At 42.0% G+C, this 17,462-nt stretch overlaps 2 protein-coding genes across 6 annotated transcripts in view; both read left to right on the top strand.

Moving 5' to 3' along the window:
- ankef1a (ankyrin repeat and EF-hand domain containing 1a) overlaps positions 1–13,849 on the top strand; it is a 21,230-nt gene extending 7,381 nt beyond the window's left edge. For 3 of the 5 annotated variants that reach the window (XM_028398116.1, XM_028398113.1, XM_028398112.1), the window contains one exon: positions 121–513. In XM_028398116.1, the coding sequence (XP_028253917.1) occupies positions 121–279 (159 nt within the window). In that variant the 3' untranslated portion in view covers positions 280–513. Of the gene's footprint in view, positions 1–120; positions 514–6,663; positions 7,162–13,744 lie in introns of those variants that run through there. The other 2 variants (XM_028398114.1, XM_028398115.1) reach the window with 2 other exon arrangements.
- snap25a (synaptosome associated protein 25a) overlaps positions 13,818–17,462 on the top strand; it is a 24,466-nt gene continuing 20,821 nt past the window's right edge. Inside the window, exon 1 of the mRNA XM_028398118.1 lies at positions 13,818–13,982. The gene's annotated coding sequence lies outside the window, so the exon portion shown is untranslated. The remainder of the gene's footprint in view (positions 13,983–17,462) is intronic.

Here is a 17,462-nt window from a genome sequence, read left to right as displayed (position 1 = left end):
TCCAAAAGCATGCATAGAACGTACAGTTTAATAAATCTTTACGTAATGCTTCAGCTTACTTGTTAGCTGTAAATATTTTGCTGTCGCAAGGAGTTTAAGTGACTTGTCTTTCTGCCTCAGGTTTGGGGATATCCACCCACCACCAGCCAGCTTATGTCAAAGATCGAGAGACGGAAGGAACCCTTATCCCTAGGGGTGGACTTAGACGACTTCCTGATGCCTGTTAGCTACGATCTCCAGAAGAAGATATTGGAACTAACAAAAACCACCACAGACTAGACTGGAAGAAGGTTAGGCAGAGAGTGACACACAGACATTTTGGAGTCATCACCATATCTGGAACAGTTATATCCTACGGACCCATTTTTTAGTCTTATTACATATACAGTAGTCTGTAGTTAGTTTATTATTAATCCAAAGCCATACAATACAATATGAATGTAAATAATTAATTCAGTTAAACAGTACACACTTTTCATATCCATGGCAGGGACTTGGCAGTTTGTGATACTTGATGAGTCAAACAAAGAAAAAAAAACGCTGAAACATATACTGCATATAAATATTTTCTACATAAATACAGAATTTATGGCTACTCTACTTTTTCTGCTCTTAGTCTGGTGCTCTGAATGTATCTTACCTAATGAACATAGAGAAGACTGAAGCAAGGTGTCTGGACTGGAGAGTTTTCTTAAAGACGTTTCGCTGCTCATCCAAGCAGCTTCATCAGTCCTAACTGTTAGGTGGGGAAACATGGTTTATATTTGGTTGCAGACCTCAGTGGGTGGGTCTGGGTAAAACTTACAAACAATAGCACTTTAGTGGGTCTGGGTAAAACTTACAAACAATAGCACTTGCTATATTGTTTGTAAGTTTTACCCAGACCCACCCACTGAGGTCTGCAACCACATATAAACAATGTTTCCCCCCTGGACGCCTTGCTTCAATCTTCTCTACGTATTATGACCTGGATGACTGAGAATCTTCATTAACTTATCTAATGAAATAAGTACATAAGGTGGGCATATTCCAAAGGCAAATCATTTTAGTACATCGTACAGCAGATAACATATTTTCAACCCTGCAGTGTCTTGGAGCTGCAGTTAGAGATGTGGAGAGTCTCTTAGCCGTGGCAAGACAAACCCAGAGAAAGGAAAGGACAGAGGTCATTCTTTCCTTCCAAAGCTCTTCAGTGCACACATTTATCCATTAAAATGACTGAGCCAGATACTCAGGCTAGTTATACATTCTGGTAGTTAGCCTGTAATTGGCCTCCTGCCTCCTTCATGCTGTGGTATTTGGTTTTACTGCTGGTTGTCCTCCATGTTGCTGGAACAGACTGCGTAACATCACACTGCTAGCCTGGCAGTGCAATGTATGCCCTCTAACTAGCTGCAGTTCACTAGTTTCACCTGCATGTGGCACTGTTTGACAATATTAGCAAAGCAGGGATTTGGTTATTATTAAGCAAGGAGGACAGAAAACTTGGAGGGTGCTCTTGTGTTTTTACCACAGAAAGACATCAAAATGGCAGCCATGTGTGTTAACTGTTCTCACATTAGTCTCTCAGATCTCTTTGAATTAACAGTTTACAAAATCCATATGAATGCTCTAGAATGTACCGCCACCTTTTTTTTTTTGATTACCTTCGTTATTCTGGACATGAACAGTGTTTGGATTATATTTCAGTTCCTAATGTGCATATCAGAAATCATCAAAACAGACATCATTTTCTGCACTAAACGTCGCATTGAGGCATTCTCCCTCATCACCTCCACCATCACCAGATAAAATTAGATTGCAGTGTCTTCAAGGTCCATGGGGACACAGTTATATAATCAAATATACAGGCATAGAGGGGATGGGGGTGGGGAGGCGGCTTTGAGGTGCATAATTCAGAGCAGGGATTGTTTAAATATACATAGTCACAATACTATTGATGACAAGGATGTGCAGAGAAAGAGGCAATGGATGAAAGAGAGGGAAAGAGAGAGGAGTCAGACAAAGGCACAGCTATGGAGGATACACAGAGAACAAACAGAAAGTGAGACATTGAATGGGGAGGTAAAAACATCCCTGAAAGAGACTTGAGAGATGAGAGAAGCAGAGGGCTGATGGTGAGGAAAGGGAAAAGGACATGAGGAGAGAGGATAGAGAGCGAGAGCAGCGGAGGGTGACTCAGAAGATGGGGAGGGAGCACGGCAGAGGAATGAGAGGGAAAGCGGGGGAGTGGGTGGGAGGAGAAGATGAGGGCTTTTCTAGCACAATCAGTGGCACACAGGTTAGAGGGAGTAAACAAGGCTGCTGGCTCTGATTGTTGGCCGTGACGCAGTGTGTCTGTCAGGGCGTGGGCTCGGGCTTATATGGTCATGCAGTATGTGTTCTGTGGGTGTGTGTGTTTGGGTGTATTTTGTGTGTATTTGAGCATGTGTCTGTTTAAAACGTGTGACTGCTTTTACATGTAAGAATGCCTCTTCAGGATACAGGGTGTTATTAAATGCACATAGGTTGAGAATAGTGTATATTTATGCATGTCACACTGACTCTGATGCGTATCACACAAGGAAAACAGTGTGGGTGAGTGTGTGTGTGTGTGAGAGAGAGTAACTGAATATAAGTATTACAAGTCCAAGAGTATTTTCTACAGTTTAAAAGCTGTTTCTTCTTCTTCCTTCCTCCTCTTCCTCCTCCTCCTCCTCTTCCTCCTCTCTGCTGAGTATCAGTCTGAGCTCAAATCAGTGTGTATTGCAGCCAGTGGCACTGCAGTCTCCCAGCTCTGGCCCTGCACCGCTTACTCAGCACTCCAACCCCTTCACTTCCTAAAACACCCCTCTGGGACACACACACACACACACACAAACAATATATTATAGCTGTTTACCACGTTATAATATGGTATTATGATTATCTATCATAGCACTACTTAAGTAGAAGACAGACGCAGATGTGTTCACACATGCATATAATCTAATGATTGCATACTGAAGTCACAGAAGCATACACACACAGACTCTGGACATCATACATACAATGGAAAACACACAGATGCACTTTCTGTTGTGCTTTCAAGCCTGCAGATACGACTGAGATAGCGACTTCTATACAACACGTGTCCAAAAAATACAGAAGCTCAAGCCTCAGACAGCTAGATAACAAATTTATGATTCATGTTTTGATTAAGGATCCTCAGTAAGTTTTATGCTAAGCTAATAACTGTAAACACAGTAGCACTATAGAAATGCTGTGTGTGGAGAAACAATGGCAGCATTGTGCACATCCTGGTTTACCATCCATTATTGATGAAGGGAGTCATGTTTCGCACTTGTCTGACTGTACTGTGTGTAAGCACATGTTTGTCTTTGCATGTTTATTATCTGTGCAGGTTTACTGAGGGGGTTAAATATTTCAGCATGCCTGTGATTCATCATTCATTAGTGCAGCGCTGCCGGTGCCATAGATCTCTTTAGCTTTCTAAGCTATAGATTCCAATTTGCTGCAAGCCTGGAACTTTTATTATGAGGATATTGATTTGAATTTCACAGTGAGACCAATAATGCTGGGTGGTAAACTCAAAGACTGGATCTTGGCTCACATAAACAGAGCCAATTCCTGGGAAAGAGACCAAAAGTTGATATAATAAATATCTCATAGAATAGATTACAGCTGCAGCATTTTACTGACCCAACTTCCCCAGTTTAAAAAATATGGATTTCAATAGGTTCAGTAAATACATTTCAGTTTATATCAATTACTATAGACAATAACGGAATCCTCCAGGATCATATAAACCTTAGTATGTTTTTGATACACACCCCAGAAAGAGCATCATAAAACTCTTAAAATTTCTGTTGTAGGAATAGAGCTTTCATCTGTCCAAAGAAGGCTGACTGGCAATGATCATGAGAGCCAGACGAGTGCCATTGGAATAAAGCATCACAAACACAAATCAGATGTTGATGCACAGCTAGTAGGAAATGGCTTTTATGGAAAAAAACACAAGATGATATATAATCTACTGAAGAAAAGAGCACAGTTAATCAATACAATATTTGACTTTGGATAGGAACATCCTGTTTCTTTTGCTCTTGTTGCTCATTTTGACAAGCACAAAGTTGAGGGTTTTTTTTTTATAGACCAGCAAACAAATGTAGAACTTTCCGACAATGTCGGAATGAGTCTCTGGATTTGTCAGTATACTCTCTTGGACGTATTGGACCAGGAGGCATTTTACTTCCTTCTGTGTTTCCACTTTACTACTTTGTTGTTTCGATGGCATACACTGTGGAAAATCATGTGATTTCATGGGTGCAGCGCCCTAAAACAAGTCCGTGGTGCTACTTAAGGTCGTTACTACCTCAGGGATGCATCATTAAATTTAAATGAAATTGTTATCCCCTGTTCAGTAACAAATTATATTTACAACTGCCAGCTGATGGCACATACAGTAGAGACCAGAGATGTGTTTATGATATATCTAATATGTTTGAGTATTATATAAGTATCGTTTTATAAAATGTGTGTGTGTAATGTGCTGAAATATAACATATATATATATATTCATGCCTTATAGTTTAAAGTTGCTGTCATGTCTTTGAATTGGCTGTGGTTTATACTGCAGTGTCATCTGCACCCTCCCCAAACTGTCTCCTTCAGTCCTTTGGAAAAAAAAGACAAGAAAAGGAAAGAAGAGCTGGGCTCAGTCTCTCTCTTTCTCTCCATCACACTCTCTCACACACATTTCTACACATACACTCCCTTCTGATTAAGGTCTCCTCAGTGGCCAATTGCTCAGCACTGGTTGGATTCCAGTGCAAGAGAGAGAGACATTTTAATCAGACTTCACCCAGGAAACGTAGTCGTTAAATATGAATGTTATGTAAGGAATTGTAGGCATAAATAATACAGGCGCATGTTATGTAAAAGGGTGACAAGAAGACAGAGAAACTTTTTGAAGCCTTTTGCAACTCAGGCATCAAGACATGACTGCACCTTGCACCTTACAGAATAACACCAGTGATCATACTCCAGAGAGTCTTCATTAATCTAACTATGGATGCTTTGTTTTGGAGAAAAATACTTTCCCCTTGCAATGCATTGATCTTTAAAAATATCACGGAGCCTAATGAGGAATCAAAAGACTCTTTGTCACTTATGATTATGTTTCTCATTTGCATATTTCCCTTAAAGCTCTGCATATGACTTACTGTACCCTCTCTCTCTGCATGGTAATGATGCATCCACTGCTGTAGTTTCAGTTTAGCCAGAAGTGCAAAGGATGCCAAGAAAAACACGACACCACACATTCCTGAATATTCATATGTTCCTGATGGTATCATGTACAAGAGAAACAGGCTGCAGGGTGGAGAACAAGGCAAAGTAGGTGAAGCTTTGTTCTATAGCAGCAGTGGAGGATGAAGGGGAGTCAAAGTGAGCACCAAAGGGGAGAGAGTGAGGTGACTGGAAAACAGGATCTGCAGGGGGGTTATGTTAGGTCAGGAAAGGGGAACACTGTGTGTTCTATGCCAGACACAGTGGCAGGTGGAAATTGTATTTGTGTGTAGGTGTCTTGCTAATAGTTTGATCTTGAACTAATCAAACAACAGAGGTAAGGTGTCAGGTAAAAAGAGGCTTTTTATATAGGACAGGTTAAAGCTAGAGGAGGGCAGGGGTTGGGTTTAGGGGGATGTGAGTGTAGTGAAAGACAAAAAAAGGTGTTTCCCCCCCCCCAATGCCACTGCATAGCTGAAGGAGTTTTGTTATGCTGCTGCTGCACCAGTGAATCGATGAGGAGGAGAGAGGAGAAAGGGGAGGAGGTTCAGGCTGGTCTGGGGTTGTTTCACTGCAGCAGAGGCTTTTCATCTTGCCCCACTTATGTGATAGACCTCATCCTTCTTTCTCTTTTCCTACTGTCATTCTAACTGAAGTCTCATCTGTCTGCTTTTGCCTGACTCTGCCCCTATCCTGCTCCTCCTCTAAGCAGGACAGTGCTCTCTGATACTTGGCGCCTTGCTGTCCTAAACTATTCTGGCAACCTTGGGAAAGGTTGTCTCCCAGTGTACAGACTATGTACACAGCTAGCCAAGACCTACACTTTTTACTTATTAGCTGTATCAGCGTTTGCCAAATAGTAACTTAGCACAATTGCACAAAACTTCTAGAGATTGTCTGCAAGGCAGTTTGTGCAGTAGATGGGTGGAATGGCACCGACTCTGGCATGCTGGGAATTAGCCAGATATGACGATCCACATTAAATACTGTTTACAGTGTCGGCCATAGTACCGTAATATGAGACCACACTGTTTTTTAAAGACACAAAGGAGCATGTTGTTGGAGAAACACTTGTCAAAGGACAGTAGCTTAGGGGATATTACATCTGATATACTAACAAAAGATAGGAGCACTTATAAAGCCTGTTCCTGGGTAATGCTGATTTAAACAGAACAAGACATTTTAAATCACACATAACTGTTGATGAAAGCTTTGCTTCATTCTAAGCATCTTAGAGTAGCAGGCTGTTATTCGCATTCTCCTCCTTCTCTGTTCATGTGATGCGTTTGTGGTTGTGTGTAGAGCATGAACTGTGCTTAGTGAACAGCTTGTGTAAATAATGATATTTCATTTAGTTAAGAGACTTAAGGTCTGTGGTTTGTGTTTCTCTTTCAGTGTGCATGGTTTGGACTACAGAGAGACAGAGAGAGAGAGTAAACGAGATGAGAGAGAGAGAGAGAGGGAAGCTGATAGAAAGGAGCAGGAAACCAGACCAAACATGGGCACAGGTGACGCACAGAGGATACCCAGTTTCCATAGCAACAGGCAGGTGCAAGACACTGGGAGCTAGTTTTTGATCTGCTGAGGTGAAATATTTGCATGCACATCGCAGATGATTAGTTCAATACACACAAACACACACACACTACCACAAAGACAGAGCTTAGTGAATGATCCATTGGGGGAATTACACAACACCAACAGACATGTGTGAACATGGTATCATTAATACAGAAGATGTGATTGGCCACAGCAGGACCCTGACTTTGCTGACCTTACACACACACAAATACTGGGAAATGCCTGACGCATTGATGATACAGAGGGATGGGAGGAGGATGAAAGGGGAGTTGTCAAGAAGGGGAGAGGAGGAGGAGAAGGATCAGGCAGGAGACTGAGATTAAAGGGGAAGGGGAGCTCAGGGAAAGGAGTGTTGATCCGTACCCTGGGGGTGCCTTACATGATGAAGAGGAACGGAGAGGCACAGAGGAGGAGTGCTGGGGTGGGGTTGGTATTGCATGGTGAGAAGAGACAGGAGGAACGAGGGTGGTAAGATGGTGGGGGAGCTGGAGGAGAGTAAAGGCAGTGGTATGCAAGGATCGATCCAGAAATATTTGCAGATTTTTCCTGCTGTGTCATGTCTAAAGTTTCCATTTTACCTTTAGAAACCCAGTGTCTAAAAGGTGCATGCAACTTTATAAATGTGCTCCTGAAAACCCTACATCAGAATAGCAGAATCACAGGACTACAGAACCTAATCACAGTCAGTGGTACGCAGCATGAAGCTCAGTGACTGGTCATCTATTTATATTTTTTTTTTTTAGTGAACAATGACTAAGTAATTTTTGAGTTTTGCTTGAATAGACGTGCGTCAGCAAAGGAGCTATAATTAGCATGTCCACCTAAATGCCCTTAATTCTTTCTTTTCACAGTAAAGACAAAACCTATTATGGCTCTTAACTGGGGACTAAAATAAAAATACTAATACTACAGTTGTTTATACGTTCCTTTCAGTCCTTTCTTCCATCCTTAAGTGTTTGAAGCTCAGGTTATGAAAGCAGGACTGCCGGCTAACAAACAAAACAACCATTCGAATATTCACACTGCAGACATGACAGTGTAAATCTATTTGTTTACATTGGTTTAGTTTGACAGCAGAATGTAAATACTTGTTCATTTCTGGCTTTTTCAGTGCGGCATCCTTTGTCTTCTTTATATTTGCTTTCCACTGCTTGTTGTCATGCACATTTAAGTGCTGTGAACATTATTAATCCAAGTAACTGAGAATAGACAGTAAGAATTGTAGAATTTATTGTCTTGCTCTTCTGGCTGAGAGATGTAAGAATGAATCTTTTTTTATCATTTTCATTTGTCTCTATTCGCCATAAACTCATATTATACTGTCTTTCTTTTTCCTGACATAAAGCTCATTGCATTTCTCTGCTCACCGGGCATTTTATCATCAGCTGTTCAAACGTTCACACAGAACTTTACATGTTTTATATACGCACATATGCACATATGGGAGACTAAGAGTACCCACGTTTTGACTTCAGTTGGCAGTAATGTGCCACTTCCTGTGAGCTAGCCAGGGGGGGTGTTAGATTCTGGGCCACTGCACCCCCGCCACTTCTCTTCTGTTTTTGTTTGCTTTTCGTCCTTTGCTTTCGGTTCTGTTGTTAAGTTACATTATGTTACATTACCTTACCTTATGTTACTCTATGGGACACTAGCCAGCATGTGTGGACATTGCGTAGTATTAAATCGGGGTATACTCGATAACTTACATAACCTTATGTTGCATCATGTGCTGTGTTTTATTTTCTGCTCTCTCTTGTTCTGCTCTGCTCTCTACACAATCCAACCAAAGCCTGTAGACTGAGGGATGGCAGATTAGACTGGACGGAAGGGATGCAACCAAAGAGGAGATGAACACATAGCAGAGGAAAGTAAAGGAGCAAACAAAAGAAAGAAAATAGAAAAGCCAAGGATAGAAATAAGGAGAAAAAAAGAGGCCAGTGAGGTGTAGAGCAGCGGGTCGATGCAGATCGATTCTCTCTCTGACAACCATCCTCACCATCGGATACAAGACCTTCAGTCCCACACTTATCAATGTCGCCACTCACTCCCGATCTATCAATACCTCTATTGCCAGATTGAATATCACTCTCCCAAGCGAGCAGGAGGAGCCTGAAAGCTATTCCTCATGCACGTCTCTGTTGATGTGCATTTGCTCACAGTTCAGCGCCTCTGTAAAGACTAAACAACACAACGGGCCCCCAGGTGAATGCAGTGGAAATTAAAACACAGAACTGTAACGAAGGGGGCGCTGAGCTGGAGCTGCTCAACAGCATGCTAAGATGAGCAGTGCTCATTCAGTTAAAATGTTAATGCTTTATATATTTTTACTGCAGCTTCTACTTTCTATACCATTCAGCTCACACCTAGTAATAAAAAGCCAATGTTATATTCATATGGAAAGAAACCCACAGGGACCATTCCTCCATGTCATCCCTCCATACCAGTGAAAGTACTGTAATTACTCAACCTGTCCATTTCATGTAAAGAATGTTTTGGCAGTTAGGCACAATGAATATTCATTAGATAAAGACAGACACATCTTCTGTTCTGTGACATCACCCTTTGACCTCTGCGCGTCAGGCTATTGCGATTATTGATTCTCCCATTTAATCTGACTATGGTGGAGCTAAGGTGCTTATGCAGGAGTTCACAATCTGAGACTTGATAGACCTATACATTATTGCAAAAAATTCTATTTCTGAAAGCATTGGGTGTTTAGATTCTTTAAGCAGAGATAATACAATAATGTCCTGTCATGGCTGATATGATGGCCAGCCTCTTGAACGAAAAGTAGCTGTGAGATATACCCAGGGCCGGCCCAAGCCTTTATGGGGCCCTAAGCAAAATTTCATACCACCAGCCCATGCTTCATCATCCTATAGGCTGCACTGTGTGTAGTACACGCTACTGAATGTGTAATATCATCCCGTTTGTATTAATCAATGTTTTTTTTTTAAAATACAATATATATATTTTGTCATGGACATTTGGTGGTGCTCTTGGGGGCCCTAAGCGACCGCATATTTCGCATATACCTTGGGCCGGCCCTGGATATACCCTAAACCACCAAAAAAAGGCTCACTGCTGCTTTATATGGTGGAACCCATAGAAGCACAGATTAAACCTTGCACAGTCAAATCATGAAATGCACTGTCGTGACACGCTTTCCAAAGACTGATGAAGAAAAGGACTAATAGTGTGTTTGCTACAGTGACTAAGCACTGATATTTGAGAGAGAGAGAGAGAGAGAGAGAGGCAGATTTTAGTGCTGAGTCACAGCAAGCCTGCTGCTGCTACTGCAGCACCCTCCCCCACACTGAACAACTCTGCCTGGCTTCATCTCTCATCCTGCCCTCTTTCTCTTCACACACACAAACACATGATATATATGTGTGTATATGCACACAGACCCTTTTCCTCACTTAGTGTGTTCCATTCTCTCCTCATCTCCTCTTTCACACTTCTGTCTCTTCTGTCGATCGTGTCTTTTGGGGATCTTTCACACCTCTTTATGCTGTTTTTAGTTCATGCCTATTGTCTTTTTTTCGCCTTGTCACTCTTTCACAACCCACCGCCCACCCACTTCTCCTCCCTCAGTTCATCTAGGCTCCCACCTTTCCTGTGAAGTTTAATTAAGAATGAAATCAGTCAGAGAGGAGGAGAGAGATCAGAGTGTGCAAGCTTGTCTGCTACAGAGTTGATAATGCTGCAGCTAATCTTCTCCTTCACTGCTGTGTTTTGCTCTTTGACCGTGAGACGAAGCACTGCTGAAGCCAAGCTCTCCATCCCCTGAGTTCCCCCAACACCTCACACACACACACACACACACATCCCTGCAAATACCACTCTTGACTTCAAAGGGCTCTTCTGAAAAGTTAGACATTCTCTTTAATCTCTGCAAAAAAGTAAAAACAGCAGCTTTAATGAGTGAAACGGCAAATAACACTAAAGGAAACGATGTGTGAAACACTTCATTGTCTCAATGACAGTGCATTCTTTTCCTGCACTGTCAAGACATCACGTGTAAAATAAGCAGCAAAAGTGCCAGAGGGGTGTTTCTGGAAATAAGCTGACAATACCTGGTTGAAAAAGCTGATAACCCTGTCCAAATAAAAATAATAGTCACAAAATATTCAATATAATTCCAAGTTTAAATAAAAAGTCTGAATCTGTGATTATTTGAATAAACTTGCTGAGTTCTTATCAGAATATTATAAGGGTTTAGTAGAAGCTAGGTTCAGGAAAAATCAAAAAAGCAAACGAATAAATGTTTCATTGAGATAACGAGGTTTCCCCAGAAATGCCAATCTCCTGCCCTGTGCAGTGGGATCAACATAGGCCTTGATTAATCCAGTCATAGTTTGTAGATATGCACACTGTTCCTGATACTGGTTTCTTCAAGGAAATGACCGTACAGTGTGGTTCCCTTCTGCTATGACATGAGCGTACTCCTCCACTACTACATGTAAACACTTATCTGCATTAAAACAGTCATAGGTGCTGTGCTCCATTATGTCTAATGTCAGATTGTAGGAAAATTAACTAATTATGACCAAGCACTGCAACTATCACCTGCTGAGGTCACTGTATATAGTGCTAAATAGCACAAATGCTGGAGATGGGTACATGGGAAACAGTATATCTGCTAAACTTAGCACTAGCATTGATACTGCAAACAGTGCAACAATGCATTGTAGAAACATGGCGGTGCAACATGCCAGACTTTGTGGAAGGCCTCATCATAAGCAACCTCAAACACAGCAGTTCAATTTCTACTAATAGATCCTTTTAACCCCTACACAGCCATGCTCTAATGCACCTACTTTTAAATATGTCATTGATTTTACAACCTACATGTGGGTTCCCTAGACCTCAGCTAGGAAGCACCTGATCTCACACAGTTCTTCTATAAAAACAGAGCCACAATCCTCCACTTCCATCAATCCCTAATTTGGTTTGTAATACTCCTGTAATATTGTTTTAGAAGAGAGGGAATGAATGGAGAAGCTGTGGATTCATTCTCTTCGCCTTCCACACTTCTCTCCACAGACATTCATGTAGTCACTATGCACACACACACACACACACATACATACACACACTCCATTTCTTTCTCCTCTGGCTCTCCTCTCCAAATGGATTTTTCATGCGGAGTTATCATTATCATTAATTTAGGAGACAGGTTCGCTTCAGAGCAATTGAAGACACATTTGTTACAGTGCCAAGCAGAAGCAGCGGTTGGAGGAAGGGAGAAGGGGCAACATTCCCACGCTGCAGAGTCCACAGACGATTCAGTTTGGAGGTGCTGGGAAAACATCAATCTCAATTGATCAGAAACAAACCAGAATGGTGTAGTTTAGCACTACAGAGTGAATATATATTATGTACATGAAAGTGTCATATCTTATTGTTATCTACTTATTGTTTCTATGTGCTTGGGGCTGGAGGAAAACACGTGATTGACACGCACCCCAACCTGCTTCTACACAATGTCAGAAGTCTTTTTCTTCTGTGTAAGTGACAGAGAAAACATGATAAATGACATGTGTTGGAACACGTGTTTTTTGGCCACATGTGAGACAATTGGTTATATGACACCAACCTAAGTAAAATATCCTTTTTGGAGCTATTCACAATGTACATTTTCATTGCAATGCAGGCTATGCTTTTGGAAATTATTAATTCTTAATGTGTGTTTTAATCTGGACCTTAGTATGTTTTTATTCATGTTTGATGTTTAATGTTTTATTTACCCTAAATAAGCAAAGCCTTAAAGGTATTCCAAAAAATAATTCCTGAGAGGACCAAAGCTGATGATGTATTAGTCAGAATGTCATCATTTATACTGTAGTTCCCACCCTTGTCTGTTACTCTTGATTTTGAGATAATGTTGTTCCTACTGGGTGCCACAGTTGTGAATCTTATGTGGTAATATAAGTTACCTTTGGTATATGACTACAAATAAACAGGAACCCTATCTATAGGCTTTGCTAATAATAACCAAATATTACCAACCTTATAGAATGGTTAAATTACATCCTGTAACACTGTGATGTCCCTTTTGTGATGTTGATGATACAGCAAAGTAGCTACTGCATGCAGCTGGGTGCCAACAGCAACAACAACAAACAAACAAACAACAAAAAGTCCTCAAGGTCACGGGGGTTGGACTACAGCTGCATTAGATGAGCATGCGGTTTAATTTTATCCACATTGTACACAAGTAAACTATTAACACAATGGTTACTATTGTGCCCAGATTGATCTTTTGGTGCTGATAAAAAATCAATCCATGTGTTACTGTAGTAAAATCAGAAGCCTGAAGAATGTGTGTGTATTATCATCTGTAGTAATAAAGGTCTAGATTGTTATACAGGTCAGGGATAAAACAAAGCTTCTTGGCTCTGGAGTCCCAGAGCAATGGCCCACTTTGCCCACAGATAGTTCATGTTAGGTTACCACAGACCAACCAGTGAAGCATGAGTATTCATGCTGCTGGGAAACATCTGACAAATCAGATTACCATAATTTAAAATGATAGTGAAGCTTTATATTTATATCGCACTGACACTGAGTAGGACAGACTATATAAACACTGGCAGTATGTGGAAGTATGTGGCACTGGAATGCAGTAAGGTTGTATATGTTTGCCATAGTCTAGGCTCCAAAAATATTCACAGTGGAGATGGTATGGATAAAGAAGTAGAAGGCCTATATATAAAGAGAGCTGATCTGTTGAATCTGTAGCTAACAAGGGATTGATGTGATGTGAAACACACAACTCATGTTAAATATTCAGTTGTTGAGCTGCCCTCCATGCAGCTGGCCAATATAACAAAGACTTTTTCAAGTCTCTCTCTCTCTCTCTCTCTCTCTCTCTCTCTCTTGCTGACAGATATCTATTAAAAGCTGCTGCTGACGTCAAAAGTGTCCGCCATCTTTGACTAGAGCTGCACTGCTTTCCCCCCATTGAAGAAGAAGTGAGGAGGAACCAGCCGACGCGCAGTGCCTTTGCAGCATCCCAGTCATAAAGAGAGAGAGAGAGAGAGAGAGAGAGGCTGGTGTTGGTTAGCTGTTGATATACGCAGACATTTCCTACCATACTGACTGCGGGGCACCGATAACAGGCACAGGTAAGACTGGAGACCCTTTTTACACTCAATTTTCTCACCGTTTCTTTAACTGGTTTGTTTTTTGCGCATTGAAGCAGCAGATGTTTGGTATTTTGAGGACGCTTGATGTTTTCTGATAATGAGCCCATTGTATGAACTTGGCTGTGTGTAGATGCAGTGGACAATGTGCGGCATTTATTGTAGAAAGCAAAGGACGTGGAGAGGAAGGCAATGCGTGACCTCCCGGGTGATAAATCTCAAACGCGCAGTGGATAGCGGGGAGGATGGATGCGGTGCGCTAAAATGCGCATATTCAATGTGGGCGTTTTCAGCGGTTCAGTACCGTGGACAGCGCCAGAGAAGAAACACGCACCAAGGAGGTGAGACTGAGAAAACCTCAGCAGGTCGATCCGGACTCTAAAGACCGCATCGTTAAAGGGGGGATGCGGGGGTTGTGTCTTAGCCATGCGTGTCTTGCCCAGCCATTTTGAAGAGGGGGGGGGGTTTCTTCAAAATCAGTGAGCCTCATATATTCCTCCTCAGAAGCAGCAGGTAGGCTGCTGATGTCGCAGCGATATGATGAGACATGAATCATGGATCTGTCGCACTCATGTCAGCCAAATGAGAATAAAAAGCAGAATCCATGTCGATCTGAAAAAAGAGGAGCCAGGGTGATTGCGGTGGATTTAGCGTGACTGAGAGAATGTCATGTAATAGTAAACTGCGCCATGGTGGAGTTGGAGGGAGGAGGGTAGCCGACATAAACAGGAGGAGGGGGGGGGGCATGATCCAGCTCTATGAATGCGACGCTCCCTTTTCTTTGTACGCAGTAGTTTTTTTTTTTGCATCACAAGCCACATCTGTGTCACATTTACGTGACGAAGGCATGAAGGGAGCACGAAAATACCCCGCTGCTGTGAAGGTGGGCGAGAGAGGGGAGAGGAGGGGGGTGTTCAGGCGAAAACAGCGCTGGGGAGGACCGCGGTGAAACCCGCACTATGACACCCCCCCACCACCACCTCATCATCCTCCTCTCCCCCTACTCTCCATCCATCTCTCCCAGCCAGTCGTCTCCGTGGCGACACACAAAACTGTCAATGAGCGCTGTCTGTCAATCAGGCACGCACGGCTTACAATGGCTGCGAGCTAAATCGGTACCTGAGCACTCCACAGGCGCTGAGTGTGTAGCAGCTGGGAGTCATGCGTCTGTGTGCTGATGCATTGGGGCTACATGCACACTACATGTAAAGCTGTGGAGGGAATGTGCTGCCAAATCTGACCTGTTTTCAAAAACATGCAGTCCAGCAATGTCCAATACATAATCTAGATTGAAACTCTATTGTAAATATATGTGGATTATTTTGTACCACGAGGAATAAAGGACCCTGGTGATGCAGAAGTAGATACTTTATAGACTGTTGGTTATCCTGAAGTGTGATGATGCGGCAGTGCTGGAGTGATGTTGATGTCTGACGCACCATGAATTATTTTACATTAGGCTACCATATGGTGCATAGGCAGCAGGCCGATGGTCACTGACACATGCTGTCACTTAAGGGTTGATTAAACTGACACATCACCGGGCATCTTTTCAATAGCCACTTAGAGATTAGGCTTACATTTGTCATACGTGTTTTTAAAAAAAGGCAGATTGTATAGTACAGAGACTGTATGTGTTCATAACGACAGCAGAGCATATTCTACAGTGTAGTAAAGCCCCTGAGGATGCCCTGGTTGCCATGACCGCCATACCACATCATGTTATGCGGCTTGCACTGTTTGGACTGCAGAGAGAGGGAGAGAGACAGAAACAGGGTGTGGGGGGGGGATGTTGGTGGTGGGAGGGGATCTCAAGCCTATACTGCACACACTGTGAATGGTTCAGGATAGATAGTGGCTTACAACACCGTCACCACCCGCTGATTGTTTAACACCCTGGCCATCGTTGTTGCCACTTTAATGGCTGCCTATATTTATGAAATTGAACCACAGGCCCTGACTGATGCTGCTGAATACTGAGCCAGGTGGCTGCGCATTGCGTGTTTTGATGCAGGTCTTTATTTCTCTATCTAGCCTATTTTATAAAGGCTATCAGCCTAAAGGTTTAAGCGGTCATCAATCAAATATTAAAACGTTCCATAAACGCTTTAATGTATCTAAACAGAAAGATTTGGTCCCATTATTAAGTCTCAGTGGGATTTGTAAACAGGAAGCAGGTGCTGCTGTTTTCACATTGAAGATACTTGATTTAAGAGTAAACGTCACATTTTATTCTTAACGATGACCGAGCGAGGTCAGGTGCATGTCACGAATGTCTCTGAAACATGACCTGGAGAAAGAACAAATTGATCTTTTTAGGCTACTGCAGTTCTTCACTTGAGAGCATTTTTTTAAGATCCTATAGCATCAGCATCTAAAGTGCTCTGTGTTGGGAGCCTACCACTGTTGTTGCGCTTGCTGTCACGGTGCGGTTTGGATATTAGCTGCATGTTTTTCCCCATGCACGATTTGGATTCACGGTCCACAGCCGCAGGAGACACGGCTCAAGTGTCTCAGACTGTCCTTGCTTCCTGGACTGAGCATTGAACTCAGCATGACTTCTCTGTTCAATTAACACTTCAGTTGAGGCTAGGCTTATCATAATTATCAAAGAACATTTAACCCTTAATAAATAACCTTTAATAAGCTGTTTGTTTAACATTCACTTATCCCACACTGTATGATTTTGTGGTTCCTATAACACTATACTAAAGCACTAAATTATTTCTTACTCTAAATCTGTGTACATATTAGGCGCATTAGATATAATTGTATAGCTTCCCAGGTACTGGGAGTTTGGTTGTGTTACTGTGGACAGAGTCAGTCGAGCTGACCGTGTTGTTTAAAATTTCACAAGAGTGAAAAAGCTAAGTGATAGTCAGGTTGAGGGCAGCACTTTTTTCATACTGTCCAGTAAGCCCTGCGGGACACCGTCTCACTTTCTCTGAGACACTCTGCATGTAAACAAAAACAGAGAAACAAAATGGCCGCTCCGAGGCCTTGAGGCTGAGGCGATGCATAAAGAGAGAGAGACTGCAGTAATGTTTTTTTTTTTTCTCAGAAAAACCAATAACTGTAACATAATCACATTTTTGTTAAAATAATGTGTGATGTGTTTTTATTTCAGTTACATAGAGTCTTATTAACAGAGACTGGTTGCCACGTACTTCTCACTACTTCGTTCAGCAAGCATGACTAAATTTAGCTTTGTTTGTCCTACCTTTCACTGTACCACAGGAGAAATATGACAGCTACAGAAAGTTAATATTATCTCTTCGTTTTTGAAGATTTTCTGGAACTGGAAAAAAAGATTTTACCCTTTAAACGCCACATTTGTCAGACAATTATCTATGCGGCAGATCCACTGCGTTGTCAGGCACTGTCATCATTTTTTGCCATCTGGCTTCTCTCCTGCTCTCACAGGGATACAGTTTTATACTTTCAATTAATGAGAGGGATTTA

Source organism: Parambassis ranga, chromosome 24 (genome assembly GCF_900634625.1).
Source record: "Parambassis ranga chromosome 24, fParRan2.1, whole genome shotgun sequence".
Classification (NCBI taxonomy): Eukaryota; Metazoa; Chordata; class Actinopteri; family Ambassidae; genus Parambassis; species Parambassis ranga.
Note: the sequence above shows the minus strand (reverse complement) of the source record. Positions and strands in the feature narration are given on the sequence as shown.